At 53.1% G+C, this 27858-nt stretch overlaps 1 protein-coding gene and 2 long non-coding RNA genes across 4 annotated transcripts in view; 1 reads left to right on the top strand and 2 right to left on the bottom strand.

Annotated features, from left to right (window-relative positions):
* Nucleotides 1-1289, top strand: LOC148640273 (uncharacterized). The gene is made up of 2 exons (XR_015930551.1): nucleotides 1-573; nucleotides 681-1289. It is a non-coding gene; the product is annotated as an uncharacterized LOC148640273 (long non-coding RNA).
* LOC148640272 (uncharacterized) overlaps nucleotides 1-24689 on the bottom strand; it is a 178441-nt gene extending 153752 nt beyond the window's left edge. The window contains exon 1 of the long non-coding RNA XR_015930547.1: nucleotides 24182-24689. This is a non-coding gene — a long non-coding RNA (uncharacterized LOC148640272). The remainder of the gene's footprint in view (nucleotides 1-24181) is intronic.
* Nucleotides 1210-27157, bottom strand: grik5 (glutamate receptor, ionotropic, kainate 5). Of its 2 annotated transcripts, none has more exons than XM_088620497.1 (20): nucleotides 26590-27157; nucleotides 18689-18848; nucleotides 15977-16141; nucleotides 15676-15773; nucleotides 14769-14934; nucleotides 13801-13979; nucleotides 13303-13356; nucleotides 12496-12657; nucleotides 11773-11925; nucleotides 11388-11492; nucleotides 11116-11223; nucleotides 10815-11018; nucleotides 9717-9830; nucleotides 9084-9193; nucleotides 8341-8514; nucleotides 7924-8089; nucleotides 7472-7697; nucleotides 6900-7028; nucleotides 6309-6430; nucleotides 1210-3666 (listed from the first exon to the last, which is right to left on the bottom strand). In XM_088620497.1, the coding sequence occupies exons 2-20, from the start codon at nucleotides 18795-18797 to the stop codon at nucleotides 3100-3102; spliced, it is 3111 nt and encodes a 1036-aa protein (XP_088476623.1). In that variant the 5' UTR covers nucleotides 18798-18848; nucleotides 26590-27157; the 3' UTR covers nucleotides 1210-3099. The 2 variants fall into 2 exon arrangements, with proteins under 2 accessions (XP_088476623.1, XP_088476622.1); XM_088620496.1 differs by having other exon boundaries at nucleotides 6273-6430; nucleotides 26590-27156.
* Nucleotides 27158-27858: the final 701 nt, after the last annotated feature.

Raw genomic sequence — 27858 nt, 5'->3', positions numbered from 1 at the left:
TCCCTCTCCTGCTCGCTCCCTCTCTCTCCTGTCTGCGTGTCCCCTAGACCCCCTGAACCCCCCCAGCATGCACCTCTCCGCACGGCTGGGGCGCGGTCCTGCGCGTGACTGTGTTTTTGTGTTTCTGGGTAGGTGGAGGCGGGGCTTATGAAACTGAGAAACACTCAAGATGCAGACAGGCACGCTGCAGTACACAGAGACAGGCGAGACAGACCCACTGAGAGACAGGTACACTGCAGTACACAGACACAAGTGAGACGGACCCACTGAGAGAGAGACAGGCACGCTGCAGTACACAGAGACAGGCGAGACAGTCCCACTGAGAGAGAGACAGGCACACTGCAGTACACAGAGACAGGTGAGACAGTCCCACTGAGAGTGAGATAGGCCCACTGCATTACACAGAGACAGGCGAGACCGTCCCACTGAGAGAGAGACAGGCGAGACCGTCCCACTGAGAGAGAGACAGGTACACTGCATTACACAGAGACAGACGAGACAGTCCCACTGAGAGAGACAGGCGAGACAGTCCCACTGAGAGAGAGACAGGCACACTGCATTACACAGAGACAAGTGAGACGGACCCACTGAGAGAGACAGGTACACTGCAGTACACAGAGGTGAGACACCCACTGAGAGAGAGACAAGCGAGACAGGCACACTGCAGTACACAGAGACAGGTGAGACGGACCCACTGAGAGAGAGACAGGCACACTGCATTACACAGAGACAGGCGAGATAGGCCCACTGAGAGAGAGACAGGCACACTGCAGTACACAGAGACAGGTGAGACACCCACTGAGAGAGAGACAGGCGAGACACAGACCCACTGAGAGAGAGACGGGGGAGACACAGACCCACTGAGAGAGAGACAGGTGAGATACACCCACTGAAAGAGACAGGCAAGACAGACCCACTGAAAGAGAGACAGGCAAGACACAGACCCACTGAGAGAGAGACAGGCACACTGCATTACATGGAGACAAGTGAGACACACCCACTGAGAGAGAGACAGGCACACTGCAGTACAGACACAGTTGAGATGCAGACACTGAGAGAAACAGGCAGGCAATGCTGTGGCAGTAGCACTGTTGCATGTAGTTGAAGATTTTATTCCAAACGCAGTGTCTCTAGTTTAACTACCCCACCCCTGATCAACAGGCGTTTGAGGACAACAGCCATGAAAATAACAACGCCTGTCAACAGCAGTCTGCGTCTTCAGTTTAATAATCCGTTTGGCAAGAGAATAGAAATATGAAAAATGAGAAATAAAGAAGTTGAAAAAAATCTCTTTAAAGGACATCCATCCCTCTTCCTTTCATCATTCCGAAAATTCATTTTTAACAATAATAAGCATCATAACAATAATCAATCATTTAGATATTTATAGATATATATTATTTTAAAATAAGGTTCTTGTTTAGAAAAAAAGTAGTTTGCTGTTGTTTCCAGTAGACTGGATGTGTATTCCTGTGTCCTAAACTGAGCTGGTCTCCACCCTGCCTTCCACCCTCTCCCCTCTCTTCTCTCAGCCCTCTCTCCTCTCCTGTCTCTCTGTTCTCTCAGCCCTGACTCACTCTCCTCTCCTGTCTCTCCCTCTCTCTGTTCTCTCAGCCCTGACTCTCTCTCTCTCTCTCCTCCTCTCCTCTCCTGTCTCTCCCTCTCTCTGTTCTCTCAGCCCTGACTCTCTCTCTCTCTCTCTCTCCTCCTCTCCCTCCTGTCTTTCTCCTCTCCCTCTGTTCTCTCAGCCCTGACTCTCTCTCTCTCCTCCTCTCCTCTCCCGTCTTTCTCCTCTCCCTCTGTTCTCTCAGCCCTGACTCTCTCTCTCTCTCTCTCCTCTCCTCTCCCTCCTGTTTTCTCTCTCCTCTCCCTCTGTTCACTCAGCCCTGACTCTCGCTTCTCCTCTCCTCTCCCTCCTGTCTCCCCCTCCTCTCTCTCTGTTCTCCTCGTTCATTCCTCTCTCCTGTCTCCAGTCTCTCGCTCTTGCTCATCCTCTGTCAGATGACAGGCACACTCTGTCCAATATCTCCGAGCATACGGAGACTCTCCAAACATTTAACACTGCAGAAGTGTCCCTCTCACTGACAGCACTGCAGGACCACAGCAGAGTCTCCGTCCACTGGAGGAGAGACGCAGCTCTCACTGACAGCACTGCAGGACCACAGCAGAGTCTCCGTCCACTGGAGGAGAGACACAGCTCTCACTGACAGCACTGCAGGACCACAGCAGAGTCTCCGTCCACTGGAGGAGAGACACAGCTCTCACTGACAGCACTGCAGGACCACAGCAGAGTCTCCATCCACTGGAGGAGAGACACAGCTCTCACTGACAGCACTGCAGGACCACAGCAGAGTCTCTGTCCACTGGAGGAGAGACACAGCTCTCACTGACAGCACTGCAGGACCACAGCAGAGTCTCCATCCCCTGGAGGAGAGACACAGCTCTCACTGACAGCACTGCAGGACCACAGCAGAGTCTCCGTCCACTGGAGGAGAGACACAGCTCTCACTGACAGCACTGCAGGACCACAGCAGAGTCTCTGTCCACTGGAGGAGAGACACAGCTCTCACTGACAGTCCAACCACAGGGGCAGTGATATCCCTCCCTCATCCCAGCTTTTCACAATTTATGGACAAATTTGAGAAAAAACCCCACTGTACACCCTTAGTCGCAAATTACTTGCTCCCGCACCACCCCAGAACCACTTCCCAGCATTCTGCAGGCTCTTGGGTAGCCGGTGGCAACAGGAGGACCCAGGACCTCTGGACCAGTCCCTGCAGAGTCTGGGGGGGCTCCTGCACCCCGCTAGCTCTCCGAGACGAGTCTCTGCGCTTCCTCAGGTCCTTCGGTAGCAAAACAGTGACGGGGGCAACAGAATCCCAGAAAGAAAGACAGGCCAAACGAAAGAAAAGGAGGAGGAAAGGCAGGAAGCGACTGGTCGGTCTCCAGCCGTGTGTACAGTCCGCTGGGCCCGCCGGGCCGGCGCCGGGGGTCTCTGCTCCGGGAGAGGAGGCGCTGGGCCCCCCCTCCGCCTCCCGGGCCCCGCCTCAGCCTGGAGTCCGGAGGGGGGGGCGCCCCTGCGGCCCCCCCTGGCCCGGCTCAGTCCTCGTCCCCCAGCAGGCTGCCGGCGGGCCCCGGGGGGGCGTGTCGGGGCGCCGGGCTGGCGCCCTCGCTGTCCGTGTTGTTGGAGGAGGAGGGGGGCGGCGGGGGCGGCACCAGCGCCAGGCGGGGCGGCGGGGGCGCGATGGAGCGGGTCGAGGAGCCGGCCGACGCCGGGCCCGGCCGCAGGCTCTGGATCCGCCGGCACTCCTGGCAGATGCGGATGTGGGTGCAGCTCCGGGGGGGGGCGGCGGGCGGGGCGGGGGGCGCGGGGGGGGGCGTGGTGTTGGCCCCCAGCGGGTCCTCCAGCAGTCTCTGCGGCCCCGGGCCCATCTCCGCCGGGCCGCCCCCCCCGCCCGTCAGGGGCCCCGCCCCGCTGTACAGCTTCCCGTTGCTCAGGCGCATCTCCCGCGCGAGGCGCAGGGGCCGCGGGGCCCCCAGGGACAGCCGGGCCCCGTAGCGGCCCACGCCCCCCACCCCCAGGGGGCGCCGCCGGCGGGACCGAGAGCTCTTCTTACAGGAGACAGCGTTCCGAAACTCCGACAGCATCTCCTGACACACCGAGACCTGGGAGAGAGAGAGAGAGAGAGAGGGGTCAATACACACACTGACTGGACACTCCAGTACATTAACACTGCACTGAGAGAGAGGGGTTCATACAGACACACGGACTGGACACTCCAGTACATTAACACTGCACTGAGAGAGAGAGGGGTTCATACAGACACACTGACTGGACACTCCAGTACATGAACACTGCACTGAGAGAGAGGGGTTAATACAGACACACTGACTGGACACTCCAGTACATTAACACTGCACTGAGAGAGAGAGGGGTTAATACAGACACACTGACTGGACACTCCAGTACATGAACACTGCACTGAGAGAGAGGGGTTAATACAGACACACTGACTGGACACTCCAGTACATTAACACTGCACTGAGAGAGAGAGGGGTTAATACAGACACACTGACTGGACACTCCAGTACATTAACACTGCACTGAGAGAGAGAGGGGTTAATACAGACACACTGACTGGACACTCCAGTACATGAACACTGCGCTGAGAGAGAGAGGGGTTAATACAGACACACTGACTGGACACTCCAGTACATGAACACTGCACTGAGAGAGAGAGGGGTTCATACAGACACACTGACTGGACACTCCAGTACATTAACACTGCACTGAGAGAGAGGGGTTAATACAGACACACTGACTGGACACTCCAGTACATGAACACTGCACTGAGAGAGAGAGGGGTTCATACAGACACACTGACTGGACACTCCAGTACATTAACACTGCACTGAGAGAGAGGGGTTAATACAGACACACTGACTGGACACTCCAGTACATTAACACTGCACTGAGAGAGAGGGGTTAATACAGACACACTGACTGGACACTCCAGTACATGAACACTGCACTGAGAGAGAGAGGGGTTAATACAGACACACTGACTGGACACTCCAGTACATTAACACTGCACTGAGAGAGAGGGGTTAATACAGACACACTGACTGGACACTCCAGTACATTAACACTGCACTGAGAGAGAGGGGTTCATACAGACACACTGACTGGACACTCCAGTACATTAACACTGCACTGAGAGAGAGAGAGGGGTTAATACAGACACACTGACTGGACACTCCAGTACATTAACACTGCACTGAGAGAGAGAGGAGTTAATACAGACACACTGACTGGACACTCCAGTACATTAACACTGCACTGAGAGAGAGAGGGGTTAATACAGACACACTGACTGGACACTCCAGTACATTAACACTGCACTGAGAGAGAGGGGTTCATACAGACACACTGACTGGACACTCCAGTACATTAACACTGCACTGAGAGAGAGAGGGGTTCATACACACACACTGACTGGACACTCCAGTACATGAACACTGCACTGAGAGAGAGAGAGGGGTTAATACAGACACACTGACTGGACACTCCAGTACATTAACACTGCACTGAGAGAGAGAGGGGTTAATACAGACACACTGACTGGACACTCCAGTACATTAACACTGCACTGAGAGAGAGAGAGGGGTTAATACAGACACACTGACTGGACACTCCAGTACATTAACACTGCACTGAGAGAAAGAGGGGTTCATACAGACACACTGACTGGACACTCCAGTACATTAACACTGCACTGAGAGAGAGAGGGGTTCATACAGACACACTGACTGGACACTCCAGTACATGAACACTGCACTGAGAGAGAGAGAGAGGGGTTAATACAGACACACTGACTGGACACTCCAGTACATGAACACTGCACTGAGAGAGAGAGGGGTTAATACAGACACACTGGCTGGACACTCCAGTACATTAACACTGCACTGAGAGAGAGAGGGGTTAATACAGACACACTGACTGGACACTCCAGAACATTAACACTGCACTGAGAGAGAGAGGGGTTCATACAGACACACTGACTGGACACTCCAGTACATGAACACTGCACTGAGAGAGAGGGGTTAATACAGACACACTGGCTGGACACTCCAGTACATTAACACTGCACTGAGAGAGAGAGGGGTTAATACAGACACACTGACTGGACACTCCAGTACATTAACACTGCACTGAGAGAGAGGGGTTAATACAGACACACTGGCTGGACACTCCAGTACATTAACACTGCACTGAGAGAGAGAGGGGTTAATACAGACACACTGACTGGACACTCCAGTACATTAACACTGCACTGAGAGAGAGGGGTTCATACAGACACACTGACTGGACACTCCAGGACATTAACACTGCACTGAGAGAGAGAGAGGGGTTAATACAGACACACTGACTGGACACTCCAGTACATGAACACTGCACTGAGAGAGAGAGGGGTTAATACAGACACACTGGCTGGACACTCCAGTACATTAACACTGCACTGAGAGAGAGAGGGGTTAATACAGACACACTGACTGGACACTCCAGTACATTAACACTGCACTGAGAGAGAGAGGGGTTAATACAGACACACTGACTGGACACTCCAGTACATTAACACTGCACTGAGAGAGAGGGGTTAATACAGACACACTGCACTGAGAGAGAGCACACAGACTGGCACAAACATAGATACAATGAAGAGTGGACAGACATGATGGCAGAGTGGCGGCGCGCTGTCATAGCAACCTACTGGTGTATGTCTGTGTCTGTTGCTGTGCTGTCGTACCTCGTCAGTCTCAGCCGAGCGTCGTGTTGACCAGACAAACTCCATAATGGCGACAAAAACAGCGATGATGAGGCCACAGATCAGCACCACAAAGATGCCTCCAATGTTCTCCATCCCCAGTCCTGAGGTTACAATAAACTATAAATATGTAACACTGTACACACTGTAGAATAATACTATATCACACTGACAGAGTACTGTACACACTGTAGAGTTATACTATATCACACTGACAGAGCACTGTACACACTGTAGAGTTATACTATATCACACTGACAGAGTACTGTACACACTGTAGAATAATACTATATCACACTGACAGAGTACTGTACAGACTGTAGAATAATACTGTATCACACTGACAGAGTACTGTACAGACTATAGAATAATACTATATCACACTGACAGAGTACTGTACAGACTGCAGAATAATACTATATCACACTGACAGAGTACTGTACAGACTGCAGAATAATACTATATCACACTGACAGAGTACTGTACAGACTGTAGAATAATACTGTATCACACTGACAGAGTACTGTACACACTGTAGAATAACACACACACACACACTCTATACACACACACCTTTGGCCCGGTGATCCTCCTCCTTGGGACACTGCCCTCCCTCCCACCAGCGCCTCTTCAGGATTTCCAGCCTGTTGTTCTCCTGCAGCTGCAGGATGGCCAGAGTGATCTCATCCCGGAACGGAGAGCCTGAGAGAGGCACAGTCAGACACAGGCTCTCTGGGAAGAGCTGGGAGCACTGAGGTACCTCTGTCCTGTCTCTCCCCTGTTTCTGGTCTCTCTCTCCCCTGTCTCTCCCTCTCACCCCTGTCTCTCCTGTCTCTCTCCCTGTCTCCCTCTCTCCCCTGTCTCTCCCTTGTCTCTCCCTCTCTCCCCTGTCTCTCTCCCTGTTTCCCTCTCTCCCCTGTCTCTCCCTCTCTCTCCCCTGTCTCTTCCTCTCTCCCCCGTCTCTCCCTCGTCTCCCCCGTCTCTCCCTCGTCTCCCCCGTGTCTCTCCCTCTGTCTCTCCCTCTCTCTCCCCTGTCTCTCCCTCTCTCCCTTGTTTCTCCCTCTCTCTCCCCCGTCTCCCCCCCTGTCTCCCCTGTCTCTCCCTCTCTCCCTGTCTCTCCCGTCTCTCCCTTTGTCTCCTCTCACCCAGCGGCATGCCGATCCCGTAGCCCTTGGTGTCCAGCAGGCCCCCGATCTGCGTGAGGTTGCAGTTGAGGCGCCGGTGGTACTCGTTCATGGTGCTCTCCAGCAGGAAGGCGTACTTGGAGTTGAGCACGCGGGCGATGCCCTCCTCCGTGCTCTTCACAAACACGCTGGGCTGCTTGGACAGCATGTAGTTCCACATGCGCTGGTACGTCTGGTAGCGCGAGTTCTGGAGAGTAGAGGGGAGAGAGCAAGGGGGAGAGGAGGGAGAGAGGAGAGGGATGGGGGAGAGAGGAGAGTAGGGGCAGAGAGGAACAGAGAGAGGAGAGTGTCAGCACACCCATTACAAAGCCTGACGTACCCCCACACTGCACTAAGCCCAGAAGAGGGAGGACTGAGGAAGATTAACAGGGACAGAGGAAGTTCAGACCAGACACCCCTCCACTGGACCGTACCATGAAGAAGGTCATGGTGCTCCCCCCATGGATGGTGCCGTACTCGATGTTGGTTTGGTCCGCTAGGTCGTCGGCCGACTCGATGGGCACCTCCATGCGCTGCACCGTGAGGAAGGCGGCCAGGTTCGCCGTGTAAGAGGAGATGATGATGAGTGTGAAGGCCCACCTGAGAGAGGGGTTACAGCACAGAGAGAGAGAGATGGGTTAGAGGACAGAGAGAGAGGGGTTACAGCACAGAGAGAGAGGGGGGTTACAGCACAGAGAGAGAGAGGGGTTAGAGGACAGAGAGAGAGAGGGGTTACAGCACACAGAGAGAGGGTTTAGAGGACAGAGAGAGAGGGGGTTTACAGCACAGAGAGAGAGGGGGGTTAGAAGACAGAGAGAGGGGTTGAAGGACAGAGAGACGGGCGCACTGACCAGACTCCACTGACACAGCGAGTGGACAGCGCCCTGGGCATGATCTCAGAGCCCTGCTGCATGAACCCGCCCACTGGGAACCACAGGCTGTTGCCCAGCGTGTACTGGTTCTCCAGCACGTCCCTCCTCTCCCGCAGACAGGGGTGCGGATTGTACCACTCGTAGGGGCTGAGCCTGGACACAGGGAGAGACGGAGACACTGGTCAGGTGGTACAGTCCACCAGCACGCCACTGGCACAGAGGGGTACTCACAGCTGCTTTCAGACTGATGGACAGGTGTGTGTGCCAGTGAGACAGGAGTGTGTCACACAGACAGGTGTGTGTGCCAGTGAGACAGGAGTGTGTCACACAGACAGGTGTGTGTGCCAGTGAGACAGGAGTGTGTCACACAGACAGGTGTGTGTGCCAGTGAGACAGGAGTGTGTGTGTGTCAGTGAGGCAGACAGGTGTGTGTGCCAGTGAGACAGGTGTGTGTGTGTGTCAGTGAGGCAGACAGGTGTGTGTGTGTGGATCAGTGAGACAGGTGTGTGTGAATCAGTGAGACAGGTGTGTGTGTGTCAGTGAGACAGGTGTGTGCGTGTGTGGATCAGTGCGACAGGTGTGTGTGGATCTGTGAGACAGGTGTGTGTCAGTGAGACAGACAGGTGTGTGTGTGTGTGGATCAGTGAGACAGGTGTGTGTGTGTGTGTGTGTGTGTGTGTGTGTGTGTGTGTGTGTGTGGATCAGTGCGACAGGTGTGTTACCTGGCGGCCAGGAAGAGCACACAGCTGACAGCCAGGTACGCCAGCAGCATGAAGAGCCAGACCGCAGGAGAAAAGGGGTCCAGGAAGGAGAAGTATCCCGGCTTGCGGCCCTGCGGGGAGAGCAGGGTCACACTCGTCCTGCAGCACCCCGACCCTCGCCTGAGCACCCCGACCACGTCCCTCAGAGTGCAGAGGCACCACTTCTCCCAGAACAACCACCCCAGGTCCCAGTTCTCGTTCAGACCTGCGGCCGCAGCCTTGCTCAGCAGCAGATTCCCTTCCTCATGTTGACGCCTAATGTTTGTTTTGTGTGTTTCTTTATATTGTCTGCGGCTGTATAACCAACTGCCCCTTGGGGATAATGAAGATTCTCACAGAGGTGACAATGGGGTCTGTTAGGAGCCGCAATCTCTCCTGCCACCACTGGAGGGCAACATTCACGTCTATTCTGAGCTGCAATCTCTACTGCCACCACTGGAGGGCAACATTCAGGTCTATTCTGAGCCGCAATCTCTCCTGCCACCACTGGAGGGCAACATTCAGGTCTATTCTGAGCTGCAAAGCGTGGCTGGTATTCGATCTAATCTCCCTTCTCCGCCCTCGCTCTCTTCCCCTCTCCCTGACCCCCCTCACCAGGTGCACTCGGTACAGGATGCTGATCCCCAGGGTCATGAAGGGCTTGGAGAAGTCGATCACCTTCTCTCGCTCGGCAGTGATGGTGAAGCCGGCAACTGCCAGGTCTGCTTTCTGAGGGGGAGGGAGAGGAGGAGGAGAGAGAGAGGAAGAGGAGGAGAGAGGGAGAGGAGGAGGAGAGAGAGAGGAAGAGGAGGAGAGAGGGAGAGGAGGAGGAGAGAGAGGGAGAGGAGGTGAGAGAGGGAGAGGAGGAGGAGAGAGAGAGGAAGAGGAGGGGAGAGAGGGAGAGGAGGAGGAGAGAGAGAGGAAGAGGAGGGGAGAGAGGGAGAGGAGGAGGAGAGAGAGAGGAAGAGGAGGAGAGAGGGAGAGGAGGAGGAGAGAGAGGGAGAGGAGGAGGAGAGAGAGAGGAAGAGGAGGAGTGGAAGAGGGTGAGAGAGGGAGAGGAGGAGAGAGAGGAAGACGGTGAGAGAGGGAGAGGAAGAGTGGGAGAAGGAGTGGAAGACGGTGAGAGAGGGAGAGGAAGAGTAGAAGGAGTGGAAGAGGGTGAGAGAGGGAGAGGAGGAGAGATGAGGTTACTGCCGCGCCTCTGTTCAACAGTCACACTGCTCTCCCTGACGACCTCCCAGAGGCCTGACACTCCATTAATTAACACGCACTGTCTAATTAACCAGCGTGCTAATGACTGCCAATGGATCCCCGGACGGCTCTCTGCACACAGGGCTCTGCGCTGCAGCGACAGTGTGGTGCACCAGCTCCTCGCCACGCCCCCCGGTCTCAGAGCCCCGATAACGGGGTCCCCCACCCCAGTACTACAGCGCCCCTACAGTGCGTCCTGTTCGTGAGCTCCCGGACTGTTCTGAGCTCTGCCAGCTGTAGAACGCAGAACGATTCATCATCATCATCATCATCATCATAATGCCTTTCCAGCCCCTAGCACGCTGCACACAGCGAAGAGTAAAAGATGGAAATGAAGCCAGCACGAGAGCCCAGGGTATTCGCACACAGGCCCTGGTGAGGAGGAGTGTGGGTTAGACCAGTCAGGGGACCTGCTTCTCGCAGAGTCGGAGGAAGGGTTAACGAGGCCGTCAGGCTGATTACCCTGTTGATGAGCTCCCCCACCATGCCCGTCCAGGAGCCGTTGGGCTCAGGGGCGCCGTACAGACCGTCGTCCACCAGCTTGATGCTGTAGGAGAACTTGAGGATGTCGGCCAGCTCCTTCAGCATGTCCACGCAGAAGCCCTCGTACTGGTCATTGCCCGCGAACTCCTGGTAGTTCGTCTTCCGCATCACGTAGGGGTCCTCCTGCGCAGACACACAGCGGCGTCACACAGCGGCAGAGAGTGCAGCCTGACCTCACCAACATGGCGGCCCCCCGCCAACAGGCACACATTGCCCTTACCAGTATGGTGGTGACTGTGAGCGTCTTGTTGGCCAGGGTCTCGGACACGTTGATGTCCAGAGAGGTGGAGTTCATCACCAGGGTGTTGTTGGAGAACCAGATACCGATCTGAGAGACACACAGGAGAGGGAGAGGCGTTTGTTCAGGCAGACAGAGACAGGATTTCGGAGCCTTATCCTCTTTGAGCCCGAAAATGCTTGACTTTTTAACACCCCCCCCCCCTCCTCCTCAAACCACCCCCACTTGGGCATGACCCCTGACCCCAGGCTGACCTCTTTGTGACCCCTGCGGTGCTTCTCCAGGATGCGGAGAGTGTAGTTGATCCTCTGGCCTTTGCTGTTGAATTCCACCCGCCCTGTCAGTCCGTCGTACTCCACCTGGGAGGGCGAGATCGGGGCACGGAGGTCAGAGACAGGCAGGGAGACAGGCAGACAGAGAGACAGGTGCACAAACAGACAAGCAGACAGGTGCAGAAACATACAGGCAGAGAGACAGGCACACAGAGAGATAGGTGCACAAACAGGCAGACAGACAGGCAGACAGGTGCAGAAACATACACACAGAGAGACAGGCACACAGACAGGCAGAGAGACAGGCACACAGAGATAGGTGCACAAACAGACAGGCACACCGACAGACAGACAGAGAGGGACTGACCATTCTCAGGTAGTTCATCAGGCTGGTGCCGTGTTGCCAGATATGGGAAGAGTTGCAGGACAGAGGCTTGACCCCGATCTCCTGGCTGCGGTTCAGCTCTCTCACTGCGCTGACCACAACGTGAACCGCATCAAACATCAGGGCTGAGGACAGCTGAGAGAGAGAGGGGTCAATACAGACACTGACTGGACACTCCAGTACATGAACACTGCACTGAGAGAGAGAGGGGTTCATACAGACACACTGACTGGACACTCCAGTACATTAACACTGCACTGAGAGAGAGAGGGGTTAATACAGACACACTGACTGGACACTCCAGTACATTAACACTGCACTGAGAGAGAGAGGGGTTCATACAGACACACTGACTGGACACTACAGTACATGAACACTGCACTGAGAGAGAGAGGGGTTAATACAGACACACTGACTGGACACTCCAGTACATTAACACTGCACTGAGAGAGAGAGGGGTTAATACAGACACACTGACTGGACACTACAGTACATGAACACTGCACTGAGAGAGAGAGGGGTTAATACAGACACACTGACTGGACACTCCAGTACATTAACACTGCACTGAGAGAGAGAGGGGTTCATACAGACACACTGACTGGACACTCCAGTACATTAACACTGCACTGAGAGAGAGGGGTTCATACAGACACACTGACTGGACACTCCAGTACATGAACACTGCACTGAGAGAGCTCTCACCGCTGGTCCTGGGTATGGGTTGAGATCACAGCTCTCTCTCCAAGAGAGGTTGAGGCTGCGAATGAACTCTAGATAGAAGGGATGGCTGGTGTTAAACATGGAGAATCCGACAATGTTGGATTGGTCATCCACCACGTCATCTAACCTGAGCAGAGGGAAATCCTGAGAGAAGAGAGAAGGAGAAAGAGAGTCACAGCGAGGGACAGTCACTGGGGGAGAGACATAGTGTGGACAGGCACAGTGAGGGAGAGACACAGTGAGGGACATAGGGAGGGAGAGACACAGTGAGGGACAGATACAGTGAGGGAGAGTCACAGTGAGGGACAGTCATAGTTAGGGACAGATACAGTGAGGGAGGGTCACAGTGAGGGAGTGTCACAGTGAGGGACAGTCACAGTGAGGGACAGTCACAGTGAGGGACAGATACAGTGAGGGACAGATACAGTGAGGGACAGTCACAGTGAGGGACAGATACAGTAAAAGAAAGTCACAGTGAGAGACAGATACAGTGAGGGAGAGTCACAGTGAGGGACAGATATGGTGAGGGAGTATCACAGTGAGGGACAGTCACAGTGAGGGAGGGTCACAGTGAGGGAGTGTCACAGTGAGGGACAGATACAGTGAGGGACAGTCACAGTGAGGGAGAGTCACAGTGAGGGACAGATACAGTGAGGGACAGTCACAGTGAGGGACAGATACTGTGAGGAAAAGAATTGTCTTAATTATCAAAGCTCTGGAAATACTGCTATTGCGATTCTTCCAAACAAAGAATTAGTGAAAGAGAATTTGTCCTGTGACGAGTCTTACCATGGTAGTGAGGATGAACTTGTAGAATGCTGATGTCATCCCCAGCTCCGCTGCCTGGGGGAGAGAGAGTGAAGGAGTGAGAGATTCATGTGTTGCTCGGGTCAGACAGGATCTGTGCTGTCGCAGAATTATTGTAGCTGCTCTGTCTTTGATGAGGAAGAATTGGAAGACAAGTTTATATTCCCATTCTTGCATTCCATATTCTGGGTGTTTTATGATGTACTTCTGCTATTCTAGATGTATTAGGGCTTATTCCAGGTGCAGGAGTAGATAACCACCTGCTGCAGGAGACGCTAGTCTAGATGTATTAGAGCTTATTCCAGGTGCAGGAGTAGATAACCACCTGCTGCAGGAGACGCTAGTCTAGATGTATTAGAGCTTATTCATGGTGCAGGAGTAGATAACCACCTGCTGCAGGAGACGCTAGTCTAGATGTATTAGAGCTTATTCCAGGTGCAGGAGTAGATAACCACCTGCTGCAGGAGATGTTGTCTTTACCTTCTTGAGGATGAGGTAGGAGATGGAGGCGTTGGCGTCGATGATGATGGTGGCCACTTTGTCATCCCGAATCTCCTTCAGCAGGGGGGTGGGGTCGTGGCTGTCATCCAGCATCCGGATCGACAGCGTATCCCGGGAGATGAGGAACTTCCGCACCAGCTCCTCCAGTCGCAGCAGGCCTGGGTGGGGCGAGACAGAGGGGTCAGGCGGGCGTGTCTCACAGGGAGAGAGGTCCCTGCTCTCCACAGGGACGTGGACTGAGCGGCGACCTGCCCTCTCGCCCGCCGGTGGCTCAGGGCGCCATGAAGGAGGAGAGGGAAGAGGGACCAGAGACACCACAAGCCCAGAGTGAGTTCAGAGCGATCATGGTGAGTGCTGGTGAGTACAGGGTGGGTTTGGGTACAGTGTGAGCAGAGTGGGTACAGTGTGAGTGGAGTGGGAGTAGATGATGTGTACAGTGGGAGTAGATGATGTGTACAGTGTGAGTGGAGTGGGAGTAGATGATGTGTACAGTGGGAGTAGATGATGTGTACAGTGTGAGTGGAGTGGGAGTAGATGATGTGTACAATGGGAGTAGATGATGTGTACAGTGTGAGTGGAGTGGGAGTAGATGATGTGTACAGTGGGAGTAGATGATGTGTACAGTGTGAGTGGAGTGGGAGTAGATGATGTGTACAGTGTGAGTGGAGTGGGAGTAGATGATGTGTTAGGTGTGAGTGGAGTGGGAGTAGATAATGTGTACAGTGGGAGTAGACGATGTGTACAGTGTGAGTGGAGTGGGAGTAGATAATGTGTACAGTGTGAGTGGAGTGGGAGTAGATGATGTGTACAGTGTGAGTGGAGTGGGAGTAGATGATGTGTACAGTGTGAGTGGAGTGGGAGTAGATGATGTGTACAGTGGGAGTAGATGATGTGTACAGTGTGAGTGGAGTGGGAGTAGATGATGTGTACAGTGCGTGGTCACTCACACTCTGCCTTGGCACAGATGAGGCTGGCAGAGGGGTAGCTGAAGGACTGCAGGATGGCGCCGACGGCCAGGCTCAGGTCCTCGTTGCTGGGATACAGACTGACCGAAGCAAAGCGCAGGTAGGGCAGCCTGGGCGTCTCCTCTGGACCGATCTTCACATGAGGGATCTGAGGGAGAGCACACAGTTATCACACACAGACACACACAGACACACAGTTATCACACAGTTATCACACACAGATAGACACACAGAGACACACAGACAGACACACAGAGACACACAGACAGACACACAGAGACACACAGGCAGATACACAGAGACACACAGACAGAAACACATACAGACACACAGAGACACACAGGCAGATACATAGAGACACACACAGACAAACAGAGACACAGAGACAAAGAAACACAAACAGGCAGAAACACACATAGAGGCACAGAGACACAGACAGACAGACAGACAGACAGACAGACAGACAGACAGACAGACAGACAGACAGACAGACAGACAGACACACAGGCACAGAGACACAGAGACACAGACACACAGACACACAGAGACACACAGAGACACGGAGACACACAGACAGACAGACAGACAGACAGACAGACAGACAGACAGACAGACAGACAGGCACACAGAGACACAGACACACACAGAGACACACAGACAGACAGGCACACAGGCACAGAGACACAGACACACACAGACAAACCCAGAGAGACACAGACAGGCACACAGGCACAGAGACACAGACATGCACAGACAAACCCAGAGAGACACAGACAGAGAGACAGGCCCAGAGACACAGACACACAGAGACACAGACAGACAGAGACAGACAGAGACAGGCACACAGGCACAGAGACACAGTCACACACAGACAGACCCAGTCTCTTACCTCTTTCTCTCCGCAGATGTGACTCACAGTTGACCCAGAGGCTGGGCTGGACGCAGGGCCTAAAACTGAGACCACACCCTTCGGCAAGATCTGACACACTGAGAGAGGAGAGGGCAGGCAGAGAGAGGGGCAGAGAGGGCAGGAGAGAGGAGTGAGAGAAGGTTTAGAGGGAGGAGGAGACAGAGAAGGATGTAGTGAGGTGAGAGAGAAGAGGAGAGAGGGAAGAAAAAGGAGGTCAGTACAGCCGCCAGTGACAGGCAGAGTGTACAGTGTGAACAAGCTGGGACTCAGGAACACCCACTGGTGTCGGTGGTCTCGTACTGGGAGTCCCTCGGCAGGTCGAAAATGTCCACCTCGACCCGGGCCTTCGCTGGCACCTCGCTCACACTGTTGATGTTCTCTCTGGCCAGAGCCAAGGCCAGGCGCTCCCCTCGGCCACACACCGACTGGTCATCAAGAATCGCAGCTGGACAGAGAGAGAGGGGTTCATACAGACACACTGACTGGACACTCCAGTACATTAACACTGCACTGAGAGAGAGAGGGGTTCATACAGACACACTGACTGGACACTCCAGTACATTAACACTGCACTGAGAGAGAGAGGGGTTAATACAGACACACTGACTGGACACTCCAGTACATTAACACTGCACTGAGAGAGAGAGGGGTTCATACAGACACACTGACTGGACACTCCAGTACATTAACACTGCACTGAGAGAGAGAGGGGTTAATACAGACACACTGACTGGACACTCCAGTACATTAACACTGCACTGAGAGAGAGGGGTTAATACAGACACACTGACTGGACACTCCAGTACATTAACACTGCACTGAGAGAGAGAGGGGTTAATACAGACACACTGACTGGACACTCCAGTACATTAACACTACACTGAGAGAGAGGGGTTCATACAGACACACTGACTGGACACTCCAGTACATGAACACTGCACTGAGAGGGAGGAGTAGTGAGAGTGTGTCATGTACAGTTGATGTGTGTGCTGGGTGTTTGCAGTAAACTGTGTTATTACCTCATTAGAGCTTTGTACATTAACGACTAATTTAATCAGAAAGAAGTGGTTGCGACACAGCTGCTCATATAAACACTGTACAACCTTCTTTTCCAGCACTGAAAACAATAATCGTATTAATATCAATTATTCATTTCAGTGGTGGCAATAATAATGACAGTAGAATTAATCTGAAAATGAATTGTGCTGTTATTTTAAATGGGAGTGAAAGTTCAGAAAAAAGAGAGAGAGGAAAGAGGGGAGAAGTAAGAGGGAGGAGAGAGAGGAGAAGGAGGAGAGGAGAGAGGGGAGAAGGGGAGAGAGGAGAGGAGAAGGAGGAGAGAGAGGAGAGAGGAGAGAGGGGAGAGGAAAAGGAGGAGAGAGAGGAGAGAGGAGTGACTGAGAGGAGAGAGGAGTGGTGGTAGAGAAAGAGGGGTGTTAAAGGAGAGGAGAGAGAGGAAGGGAGTGTGGGATAACTGTTCTGACTGTGGAAAGACTGTAATCAGTCATGACAAGAAAGCTCTTTAAATTGTATTGACCTGACTTGTGTGGGTCAGAGTCAGAGCTGTGTAGCTCTTGTACAGGTGTGTCAAGAGAGGACAGGATGTTACAGGCTGTATGACTGTGTAGCGGTTGTGTGTGGTTGTGTAGTGGTGTCATTCTCAGAGAGGACAGGATGTTTCAGGCTGTATGACTGTGTAGCGGTTGTGTGTGGTTGTGTAGTGGTGTCATTCTCAGAGAGGACAGGATGTTTCAGGCTGTATGACTGTGTAGCGGTTGTGTGTGGTTGTGTAGTGGTGTCATTCTCAGAGAGGACAGGATGTTTCAGGCTGTATGACTGTGTAGCGGTTGTGTGTGGTTGTGTAGTGGTGTCATTCTCAGAGAGGACAGGATGTTTCAGGCTGTATGACTGTGTAGCAGTTGTGTGTGGTTGTGTAGTGGTGTCATTCTCAGAGAGGACAGGATGTTTCAGGCTGTATGACTGTGTAGCGGTTGTGTGTGGTTGTGTAGTGGTGTCATTCTCAGAGAGGACAGGATGTTTCAGGCTGTATGACTGTGTAGCGGTTGTGTGTGGTTGTGTAGTGGTGTCATTCTCAGAGAGGACAGGATGTTACAGGCTGTATGACTGTGTAGCGGTTGTGTGTGGTTGTGCAGTGTGCGACTCACCTATTCTCAGAGAGGACAGGATGTTACAGGCTGTATGACTGTGTAGCGGTTGTGTGTGGTTGTGCAGTGTGCGACTCACCTATTCTCAGAGAGGACAGGATGCTACAGACTGTATGACTGTGTAGCGGTTGTGTGTGGTTGTGTAGTGGTGTCATTCTCAGAGAGGACAGGATGTTTCAGGCTGTATGACTGTGTAGCGGTTGTGTGTGGTTGTGTAGTGGTGTCATTCTCAGAGAGGACAGGATGTTACAGGCTGTATGACTGTGTAGCGGTTGTGTGTGGTTGTGCAGTGTGCGACTCACCTATTCTCAGAGAGGACAGGATGCTACAGACTGTATGACTGTGTAGCGGTTGTGTGTGGTTGTGTAGTGGTGTCATTCTCAGAGAGGACAGGATGTTTCAGGCTGTATGACTGTGTAGCGGTTGTGTGTGGTTGTGTAGTGGTGTCATTCTCAGAGAGGACAGGATGTTACAGGCTGTATGACTGTGTAGCGGTTGTGTGTGGTTGTGCAGTGTGCGACTCACCTATTCTCAGAGAGGACAGGATGTTACAGGCTGTATGACTGTGTAGCGGTTGTGTGTGGTTGTGCAGTGTGCGACTCACCTATTCTCAGAGAGGACAGGATGCTACAGACTGTATGACTGTGTAGCGGTTGTGTGTGGTTGTGTAGTGGTGTCATTCTCAGAGAGGACAGGATGTTTCAGGCTGTATGACTGTGTAGCGGTTGTGTGTGGTTGTGTAGTGGTGTCATTCTCAGAGAGGACAGGATGTTACAGGCTGTATGACTGTGTAGCGGTTGTGTGTGGTTGTGCAGTGTGCGACTCACCTATTCTCAGAGAGGACAGGACGGTAGCCTGGCTGTAACGGGGCTGGACCACGGTCAGCAACAGGAAGAGGAAGTGAATCGACAGCAGCAGCGCTGGCAGAGCCGGCATCTTCCACTGCTCCTCATGGAGAACGGTCGTCTGGAGGCCCTGCTCTGCCACCTGCAGGACAGGACAGGTCATCACACTTTCCTGAACACAAGAAGAGACCCCAGGAATGGGAATATTCATCGTCTCAGTAGTACACCATCACCGTGTGTGTGTCTCAGTAGTACACCATCACAGTGTGTGTGTCTCAGCAGTACACCATCACCGCGTGTCTCAGTAGTACACCATCACCGTGTGTCTCAGTAGTACACCCACAGTGTGTCTCAGTAGTACACCATCACCGTGTGTGTGTGTCTCAGTAGTACACCATCACAGTGTGTCTCAGTAGTACACCCACAGTGTGTGTGTGTCTCAGTAGTACACCATCACCGTGTGTCTCAGTAGTACACCCACAGTGTGTCTCAGTAGTACACCATCACCGTGTGTGTGTGTCTCAGTAGTACACTATCACAGTGTGTTTGTGTCTCAGTAGTACACCCACGGTGTGTGTCGTTGTAGCAGTGTGCAGTATGTCTGGTGCTGGGTTTTGGCAGTGCTCATGGTGACCATGCAGAGAATCTGTACCACTGCAACTGTGAGAACGAAAGCCGTGAAATCGGAGATCTTAATTACCAACAGAGACCGAGAGACTCAGACAGAGGGAGAGAGACAGCCTGCAGCCCCAGGCAGTGAGTGAGAGAGACAGGAACGGGGAGAGAGAGAAAGGAGCTGCTGTATCTTTAACCTGGCTGTCAGGAACAAGTGTTAACACCATGTGAAATTCTCCCAAAGAAGAGGAGACAGAGAGAGACATTCCTTCAGAGTGCTGGAGGGGAGAGAACTGTGGTCTCTCACACCAGAGTGCTATGTTACCACACTGGGGTCACTGTGGTCTCTCACACCAGAGTGCTATGTTACCACACTGGGGTCACTGTGGTCTCTCACACTGGAGTGCTATGTTACCACACTGGGGTCACTGTGGTCTCTCACACCAGAGTGCTGTGTTACCACACTGGGGTCACTGTGGTCTCATACGAGAGTGCTGTGTTACTAGACTGGGGTCACTGCAGTCTCTTGCACCGGAGTGCTGTGTTACTACACTGGGGTCACTGTGGTCTCTCACACCAGAGTGCTGTGTTACCACACTGGGGTCACTGTGGTCTCTCACACCAGAGTGCTGTGTTACTACACTGGGGTCACTGTGGTCTCTCACACCAGAGTGCTGTGTTACTACACTGGGGTCACTGTGGTCTCTCACACCGGAGTGCTGTGTTACTACACTGGGGTCACTGTGGTCTCTCACACCGGAGTGCTGTGTTACTACACTGGGGTCACTGTGGTCTCTCACACCAGAGTGCTGTGTTACTACACTGGGGTCACTGTGGTCTCTCACACGAGAGTGCTGTGTTACTACACTGGGGTCACTGTGGTCTCTCACACCGGAGTGCTGTGTTACCACACTGGGGTCACTGTGGTCTCTCACACCGGAGTGCTGTGTTACTACACTGGGGTCACTGTGGTCTCTCACACCAGAGTGCTGTGTTACCACACTGGGGTCACTGTGGTCTCTCACACCGGAGTGCTGTGTTACTACACTGGGGTCACTGTGGTCTCTCACACCAGAGTGCTGTGTTACCACACTGGGGTCACTGTGGTCTCTCACACCGGAGTGCTGTGTTACTACACTGGGGTCACTGTGGTCTCTCACACCAGAGTGCTATGTTACCACACTGGGGTCACTGTGGTCTCTCACACCGGAGTGCTATGTTACCACACTGGGGTCACTGTGGTCTCTCACACGAGAGTGTTGTGTTACCACACTGGGGTCACTGTGGTCTCTCACACCGGAGTGCTGTGTTACCACACTGGAGTCACTGTGGTCTCTCACACGAGAGTGCTGTGTTACCACACTGGGGTCACTGCGGTCTCACGTGCCGGAGCACTGAGAGTGCGGTCTCTCTCTCAATAACACACCGACACAGACCTCAATAACACATTGACACACACCACAATAACAAACTGCCACACACCACCATAATACACTGACATGCACCACAATAATTCACTGACACACACCACAATAATTCTCTGACACGCACCACGATAACACACTGACATGCACCACAATAATTCACTGACATGCATCACAATAACACACTGACACACACCACAATAATTCTCTGACACGCACCACGATAACACACTGACATACACCACAATAATTCACTGACACACACCACAATAATTCACTGACACGCACCACGATAACACACTGACACGCACCACAATAATTCACTGACATGCATCACAATAACACACTGACACACACCACAATAATTCACTGACACACACCACATTAATTCACTGATATACAGATTGACACAGACTACAATAACGCACTGACACACACCACGATAATTCACTGACATGCACCACAATAACAAACTGATACACACAACAATAATTCACTGATATACACAATTACACAGACGGCAATAACACACTGACACACCACAATAATTCCCTGACACACACATCGACACAGACCACAATAACACACAGCAGAAAGACACACAGACCCATGAAAGACAGGCGGGCAGGGGCTGGTTTATTCTCTCTGTCCATCAGTCTGTTTGTGAATCTGTACAGCTCTGCACGTTTCTCTAAGGAGGCCAGTTGTTGTGTCAGACAAGCAAAGATCGGAATGACACTGTGTCAGAGACTCTCAGAGTCAGCTCTCTGAGATCTGCAGGGACACCAGGTCACAGCTCAGCAGTTCACACACAGAGTGACCCAGGACTGGTGCAGACATGGTGTGCAGTAACAGTGTGGTAAATCTCAGCGCTCTCGCAGTCCAGTGCAGTAACAGTGTGGTAAATCTCAGTGCTCTCACAGTCCAGTGCAGTAACAGTGTGGTAAATCTCTGCGCTCTCGCAGTCCAGTGCAGTAACAGTGTGGTAAATCTCAGTGCTCTCACAGTCCAGTGCAGTAACAGTGTGGTAAATCTCTGCGCTCTCACAGTCCAGTGCAGTAACAGTGTGGTAAATCTCAGTGCTCTCACAGTCCAGTGCAGTAACAGTGTGGTAAATCTCAGTGCTCTCACAGTCCAGTGCAGTAACAGTGTGGTAAATCTCAGCACTGTCACAGTCCAGTGCAGTAACAGTGTGGTAAATCTCAGTGCTCTCACAGTCCAGTGCAGTAACAGTGTGGTAAATCTCAGTGCTCTCACAGTCCAGTGCAGTAACAGTGTGGTAAATCTCAGTGCTCTCACAGTCCAGTGCAGTAACAGTGTGGTAAATCTCAGTGCTCTCACAGTGCAGGTAACAGAGCCTGCACTGTGGATCTCTAGTTCTGTGGGCAGTAGGACAGCGGCTGTGTCTGTGTCTGTGTCTGTGTCTGTGACCTGTACGGTTTCGTCTCTCGCTCTGCCCTGAAGCCTGCTGCCGTGGCAACAGGAGCAGGTCGGAGAGGGAGTGGCAGCGTCACACTGCCGGGCGCAGAGAGAGCGACATCGCCTCTCTGTGGAGGGAGGGCTGTGGACACAGGGAGTGTGTCAGCCACATCCCCCTCCTCTGCAGGAGGCCCGTCTATTAATCTGCCCGTGAGCGGGGTGTCACAGGCCCCCGCACGATCAATACCCCACTGCCTGAATAATCATGAGAGCCACAGAGGGGGGTGGGACAGGAAGAGAGAGACAGGGGGAGAGAGACAAGGGTTAGAGAGAGACAGGGGGAGAGAGAGGGAGAGAGACAGGAGAGAGAGATAGGGGAGAGAGAGATACTGCAGAGAAAGAAGACTGGAAAGAGAGACACAGGGGAGAGAGAGAGAGAGACATAGGAGAGAGAGACAGGAGAGAGAGAGACAGAAGGGAGAGAGAGAGATACTGCAGGGAGAGTAGAGACAGAAATAGAGACACAGGTGCACTTCCTACTGCACTGTGACAGACACTCTGGGATTAGAGAAACATTCTTCCCCAAATTCAGAAATCTAATCCCAGAGTTCCCACACCTGCGGGAATCACAACAGGTCCCAATCCTACTGGGAGAGGGAGGAGGGAACTCAGTTGAACTGGCAGCCTGTGAGTCTGTCTCCCAATGATGCTCAATATGTTTACAGTATATGTAAATATTTTATGATATGTCTTTGTTGTAAATGTCTGTAGATTTTATTTTATTTTTAGTTTTGTTTCGTGTTAATTTTATTATTTTTTTCTTGCTTTGGCAACACTGATTGTACCCATCGGTCATGCTAATAAACCACCTTGAATTGAAATGGAATTGAATTGAGTGGAGAGAGCTGGGAGAGCTGGGAGAGATGGGAGAAGAACAGACAGGGGACGGGGAAGAAGGGAGGCGATCTGGCCAGCAAGGAGAGGAGAAAACAGGGATGGAGGCCAAGTGGAAAAGCGGTCCCGAAGAGAGACAGACAGACCCACAGCACGGCGACTTATAAATATAGAGAGAGAAGCAGGTAGAGCCGAGAGAGGGAGAGGGAGTGGGAGAGAGGGCGTGGGAGGCAGAGAGCTCTATATTTAAATCCTGGTGCTCCAGCCTGAGTGACTGCGTGGTTTAGAACAGACTGCCTGCTCTATAGGAGGCTCCATGTACTGTTACGCTACCAACACGCTACCAACACGGATCCGACACGCCAACATCACACTACTATTCATGCCTCCAACGCACTACTGACATGCTGCCCACACACTACTAACACACCACCGGCACTCTACTAACATGCCCCTGGCGTGCTCCTGACACGCTACCAACACACTACTGACTCCCTGCCAACATGGTCCTGACACACCAACATCACAGCACTAACATGAAACGCTGGCAACACTAGCGGCTCACTACCAACACGGCACTGGCCAACTGTTAGTGAAGACATACGTGACCGTGTATTTACATCTGAGACCGGGGGGAACAACATTACACTTAGGGTGGCTGGAGTATGGAACAAGCTACAAGGCCATTCTGCTGAAGTTCATACTCTGGCTTCTTTCAAGGACTGGCTGGCGGAGATCCTCAGATCAAGTAGCTTATCACTTCCAAACAGGCTGCACTCTCCTGACACACTCGTTACACACTACTGTCACAGTACCTACACACTCCTGACACGCTATAGGACTGTCACACCTGGAGCGGATCAGACTGCTGTGCACTGGGAGTCTGACAGCACTGTCACACCTGGAGCAGATCAGACTGCTGGACACTGGGAGTCTGACTGACAGCACTGTCACACCTGGAGCGGATCAGACTGCACTGGGAGTCTGACTGACACACTGTCACACCTGGAGCGGATCAGACTGCACTGGGAGTCTGACTGACAGCACTGTCACACCTGGAGCGGATCAGACTGCTGTGCACTGGGAGTCTGACTGACTGCTGTGTCCAGACTCCCAGTAACACCTGGAGCGGATCAGACTGCTGTCACTGGGAGTCTGACTGACAGCACTGTCACACCTGGAGCGGATCAGACTGCTGTGCACTGGGAGTCTGACTGACACACTGTCACACCTGGAGCGGATCAGACTGCTGTGCACTGGGAGTCTGACTGACAGCACTGTCACACCTGGAGCAGATCAGACTGCACTGGGAGTCTGACTGACAGCACTGTAACACCTGGAGCGGATCAGACTGCTGTGCACTGGGAGTCTGACTGACAGCCCTGTAACACCTGGAGCGGATCAGACTGCTGTGCACTGGGAGTCTGACTGACACACTGTCACACCTGGAGCGGATCAGACTGCTGTCACTGGGAGTCTGACTGACAGCACTGTCACACCTGGAGCGGATCAGACTGTTGTGCACTGGGAATCTGACTGACAGCACTGTCACACCTGGAGCGGATCAGACTGTTGTGCACTGGGAATCTGACTGACAGCACTGTAACTGCTTTGCACAGCAGACTGATCCGCTCCAGGTGTGACAGGGCTGTCAGTTAGACTCCCAGTGCACAGCAGCCTGATCCACTCCAGGTTTACAGTGTTGCCAGTCAGAATCCCAGTTTATAATGTTCTGATCCGCTCCAGGTGTGACAGTGCTGTCAGTCAGACTCCCAGTGTACAGCAGTCTGATCCGCTCCAGGTGTGACAGTGCTGTCAGTCAGACTCCCAGTGCACAGCAGTCTGATCCGCTCCAGGTGTGACAGGGCTGTCAGTCAGAGACTGCTGTCAGCGGGACTTTACTGAAACACACCAGGACAACCTAGACCAGATGTGGACCCACTATCATATAATAAAGAGTGAAACAAAATGTTAGAAGATACAGTTAAAATGAAGAATCAAAATCAAGGGATGGTGTGTCGAAATTGTACGATTCTTTGGTATGACCTTTAGCTCAGGAGATGGTGTACAACTTTGCTCACCAAGGTTACAAACGAGACATGGCTGCCCTGGAGTCCCTCCAGGGAAGAGCAGCCTGGTGCATTCTGGGAGCTAGGTTAGGGAGCTGAATGCTTTCAGTCTTGAACACAGAAAACTACGATGAAAAGGATTCAACTAGTCAAAATCCTCAAAATCATCGACAAAGTCAAACCAGCAGCTTTCTCCAGAATTGACAGTGAGCCACGAACCAGAGGACACAAGTGGAAACTATAGGGGCGTGCGTTTAAAACTGAGAACAGGAGACACTTCCTACACAAAGGGCTGTTGGAGTGTGGAACAAGCTGCCCAGCCATGTTGTTGGAGACCATAACCTGACTGCTTTCAATAATCAGCTGGATGACATCCTGGGATCAATTAACTACTAATTACCAAATGGTTACGATGTGCCAAAAGGCCTCTTGTTGTAACTGTTCTTTTGTTCTCCAATACATACTTATACACAAATACTCACACGTGTAATTACACACACGCTGATATAAACCTGCCTACAGTGACAGAGAAACTACTTCAAACACACGTGCTCATGTGCTCACTAACAGTATGTTACACTCTTACCCTGATTTACACAGACTCACACACTGATAAACACTAACGCACACTGATCCACAGACACTGCTACACTTTTACACTAGTTCAAGCACACTCATTCACTGATACACAAACACTGCAACATTCTTACACTGATTCACACACACTGCTACACCCTGACACTGATTCACACACATACTGTACACTCATACACACCAACACACACTGCTACACTCTCACCCTGATACACACACACACTGCTACACTCTCACCCTGATACACACACACACTGCTACACTCTCACCCTGATACACACACCGCTACACTCTCACCCTGATACACACTCTCACCCCGATACACACACCGCTACACTCTCACCCCGATACACACACACTGTTACACTCTCACCCTGATACACACACACTTCTACACTCTCACCCTGATACACACTCTCACCCCAATACACACACACTGCTACACTCTCACCCTGATACACACACACTGTTACACTCTCACCCTGATACACACACACTGCTACACTCTCACCCTGATACACACACCCCTACACTCTCACCCCGATACACACACACCGCTACACACTCACCCTGATACACACACACTGCTACACCCTGACACTGAATCACACACACTGCTACATTCTGATACTGATTCACACACATACTGTTCACAGATACACACTAACACACACTGCTACACCCTGACACTGATTCACACACATACTGTTCACTGACACACACTGGCTAACACTGCTACACAGACTGATGGACGCACTCCCTGACACAAAGACACAGATCCACAGACTAATACAGACAGACTCACACTCACACACGCACACACGCACACCGGTACACACACGCAGCCCCGGAGAACAGCTCTACTCACAGAATGAAACGATGATGCTACAAACTGTCCGTGGTTTCCACTGGAATCAGCGCTGCTGCAGCCCGGAAAGCAAGGAGTATCCAGCCAGAGATCCGAGGAATATCCCAGCAGGCAGGAGCTGGAAGGGGCCGTTGTGTTGTACGGATTGGGATAGGGAAGGCAGGCAGGCGAGTGGGGGCAGGGAACCAGGCTGGCTTAGTCCACAGGAGAATCCGTCAATCCCAGCCTGACCTCCCCTGAAACACCCCCGGCGCCCGGAATGCCGGTCTGGATGTGCCTTTGTTTTGGGAAAAGCCCGGACAAGAAGACGGAAGGAGTCCCACAAGCCCCGGAGGAGGCGGGGAAGAGCGAAACTCTCAGACGCAGCCCCCGACGCCGGAGAGAGAGAGAGAGAGAGAGGGAGAGGAGACCCGCTCTGCGGCTCGGCAGGGCTCGGCTCGGCCGGGCTCGGCTCGGGCGGACAGGTCCCTCCCCACTTCGCGGACGCGGACGCGCACGCGGACACCGGCGGCGGAGAGGACGAGGAGGAGATCAGGTTGTGCCGGTCCGCCACCACCACCACCACCGACCCCCTGCCCACCCCCCCCCCCCCCCCACCCCAAAAAGCTGAAAGGAAGGCCTTCTCTCTCCCTCGCTCCCCCCCTCTCTCTCTGCGTGACGCGCGAAGCCGCCTCCCTCGGCCCCCCCTCTCGCTCGGAGCGGCTCCCCGCGAGCTGCTCACGGGCTGGAGCGCAGCGGCACAGCGGCCCGAGTTAGCAGCACAGGCGCTGGCGCCGGCGCCGGCCCAGGGCCCGCGGCTCGGGTTCGGGGTCCCCCCGCCTCTCTGCCGAACCCCAGCCTCCCGCGGCTCCCATCCCCACCCCCCCCCTCCCTGGCTCTGCCTCCCCTGAGCCGCCGCTGGTGCTGCTGCTGCTGCTGCTGCTGCCTCCGGGCGCAAAGACCCCCTTCTGCCTGCCCGCACCCCCAGTCACCCCAGGGCGTCGCCGCGGAAACCGCAGGCCCACACACCCCTGGCCAGCGACCAGCTCCGGCGGCTCCGGGGCGCCCCCTGCTGGTCCCGGGAGACTTGGCGGGAAGAACCACGTCTCCGGCTTTCTTGGCCGAGACCGATCCCAAAAGATCCCAGCCGGACCCGGAGCAAACAACCCCAGGGGAAGGAGGGCAGGACCGATCCGAACAGAGGAAAGGAGGTGATGCGAGAAAATCCCAAGTCAAACCCGCCGAAAAACTGGGATAGACCACTTCTGCAAATAAATCCGCGACAGAAAT

This window comes from Lepisosteus platostomus, chromosome 26 (genome assembly GCF_059453375.1).
Source record: "Lepisosteus platostomus isolate fLepPlt1 chromosome 26, fLepPlt1.hap1, whole genome shotgun sequence".
Taxonomy (NCBI): Eukaryota; Metazoa; Chordata; class Actinopteri; order Semionotiformes; family Lepisosteidae; genus Lepisosteus; species Lepisosteus platostomus.
This window is presented reverse-complemented; position numbering and strand designations above follow the sequence as displayed.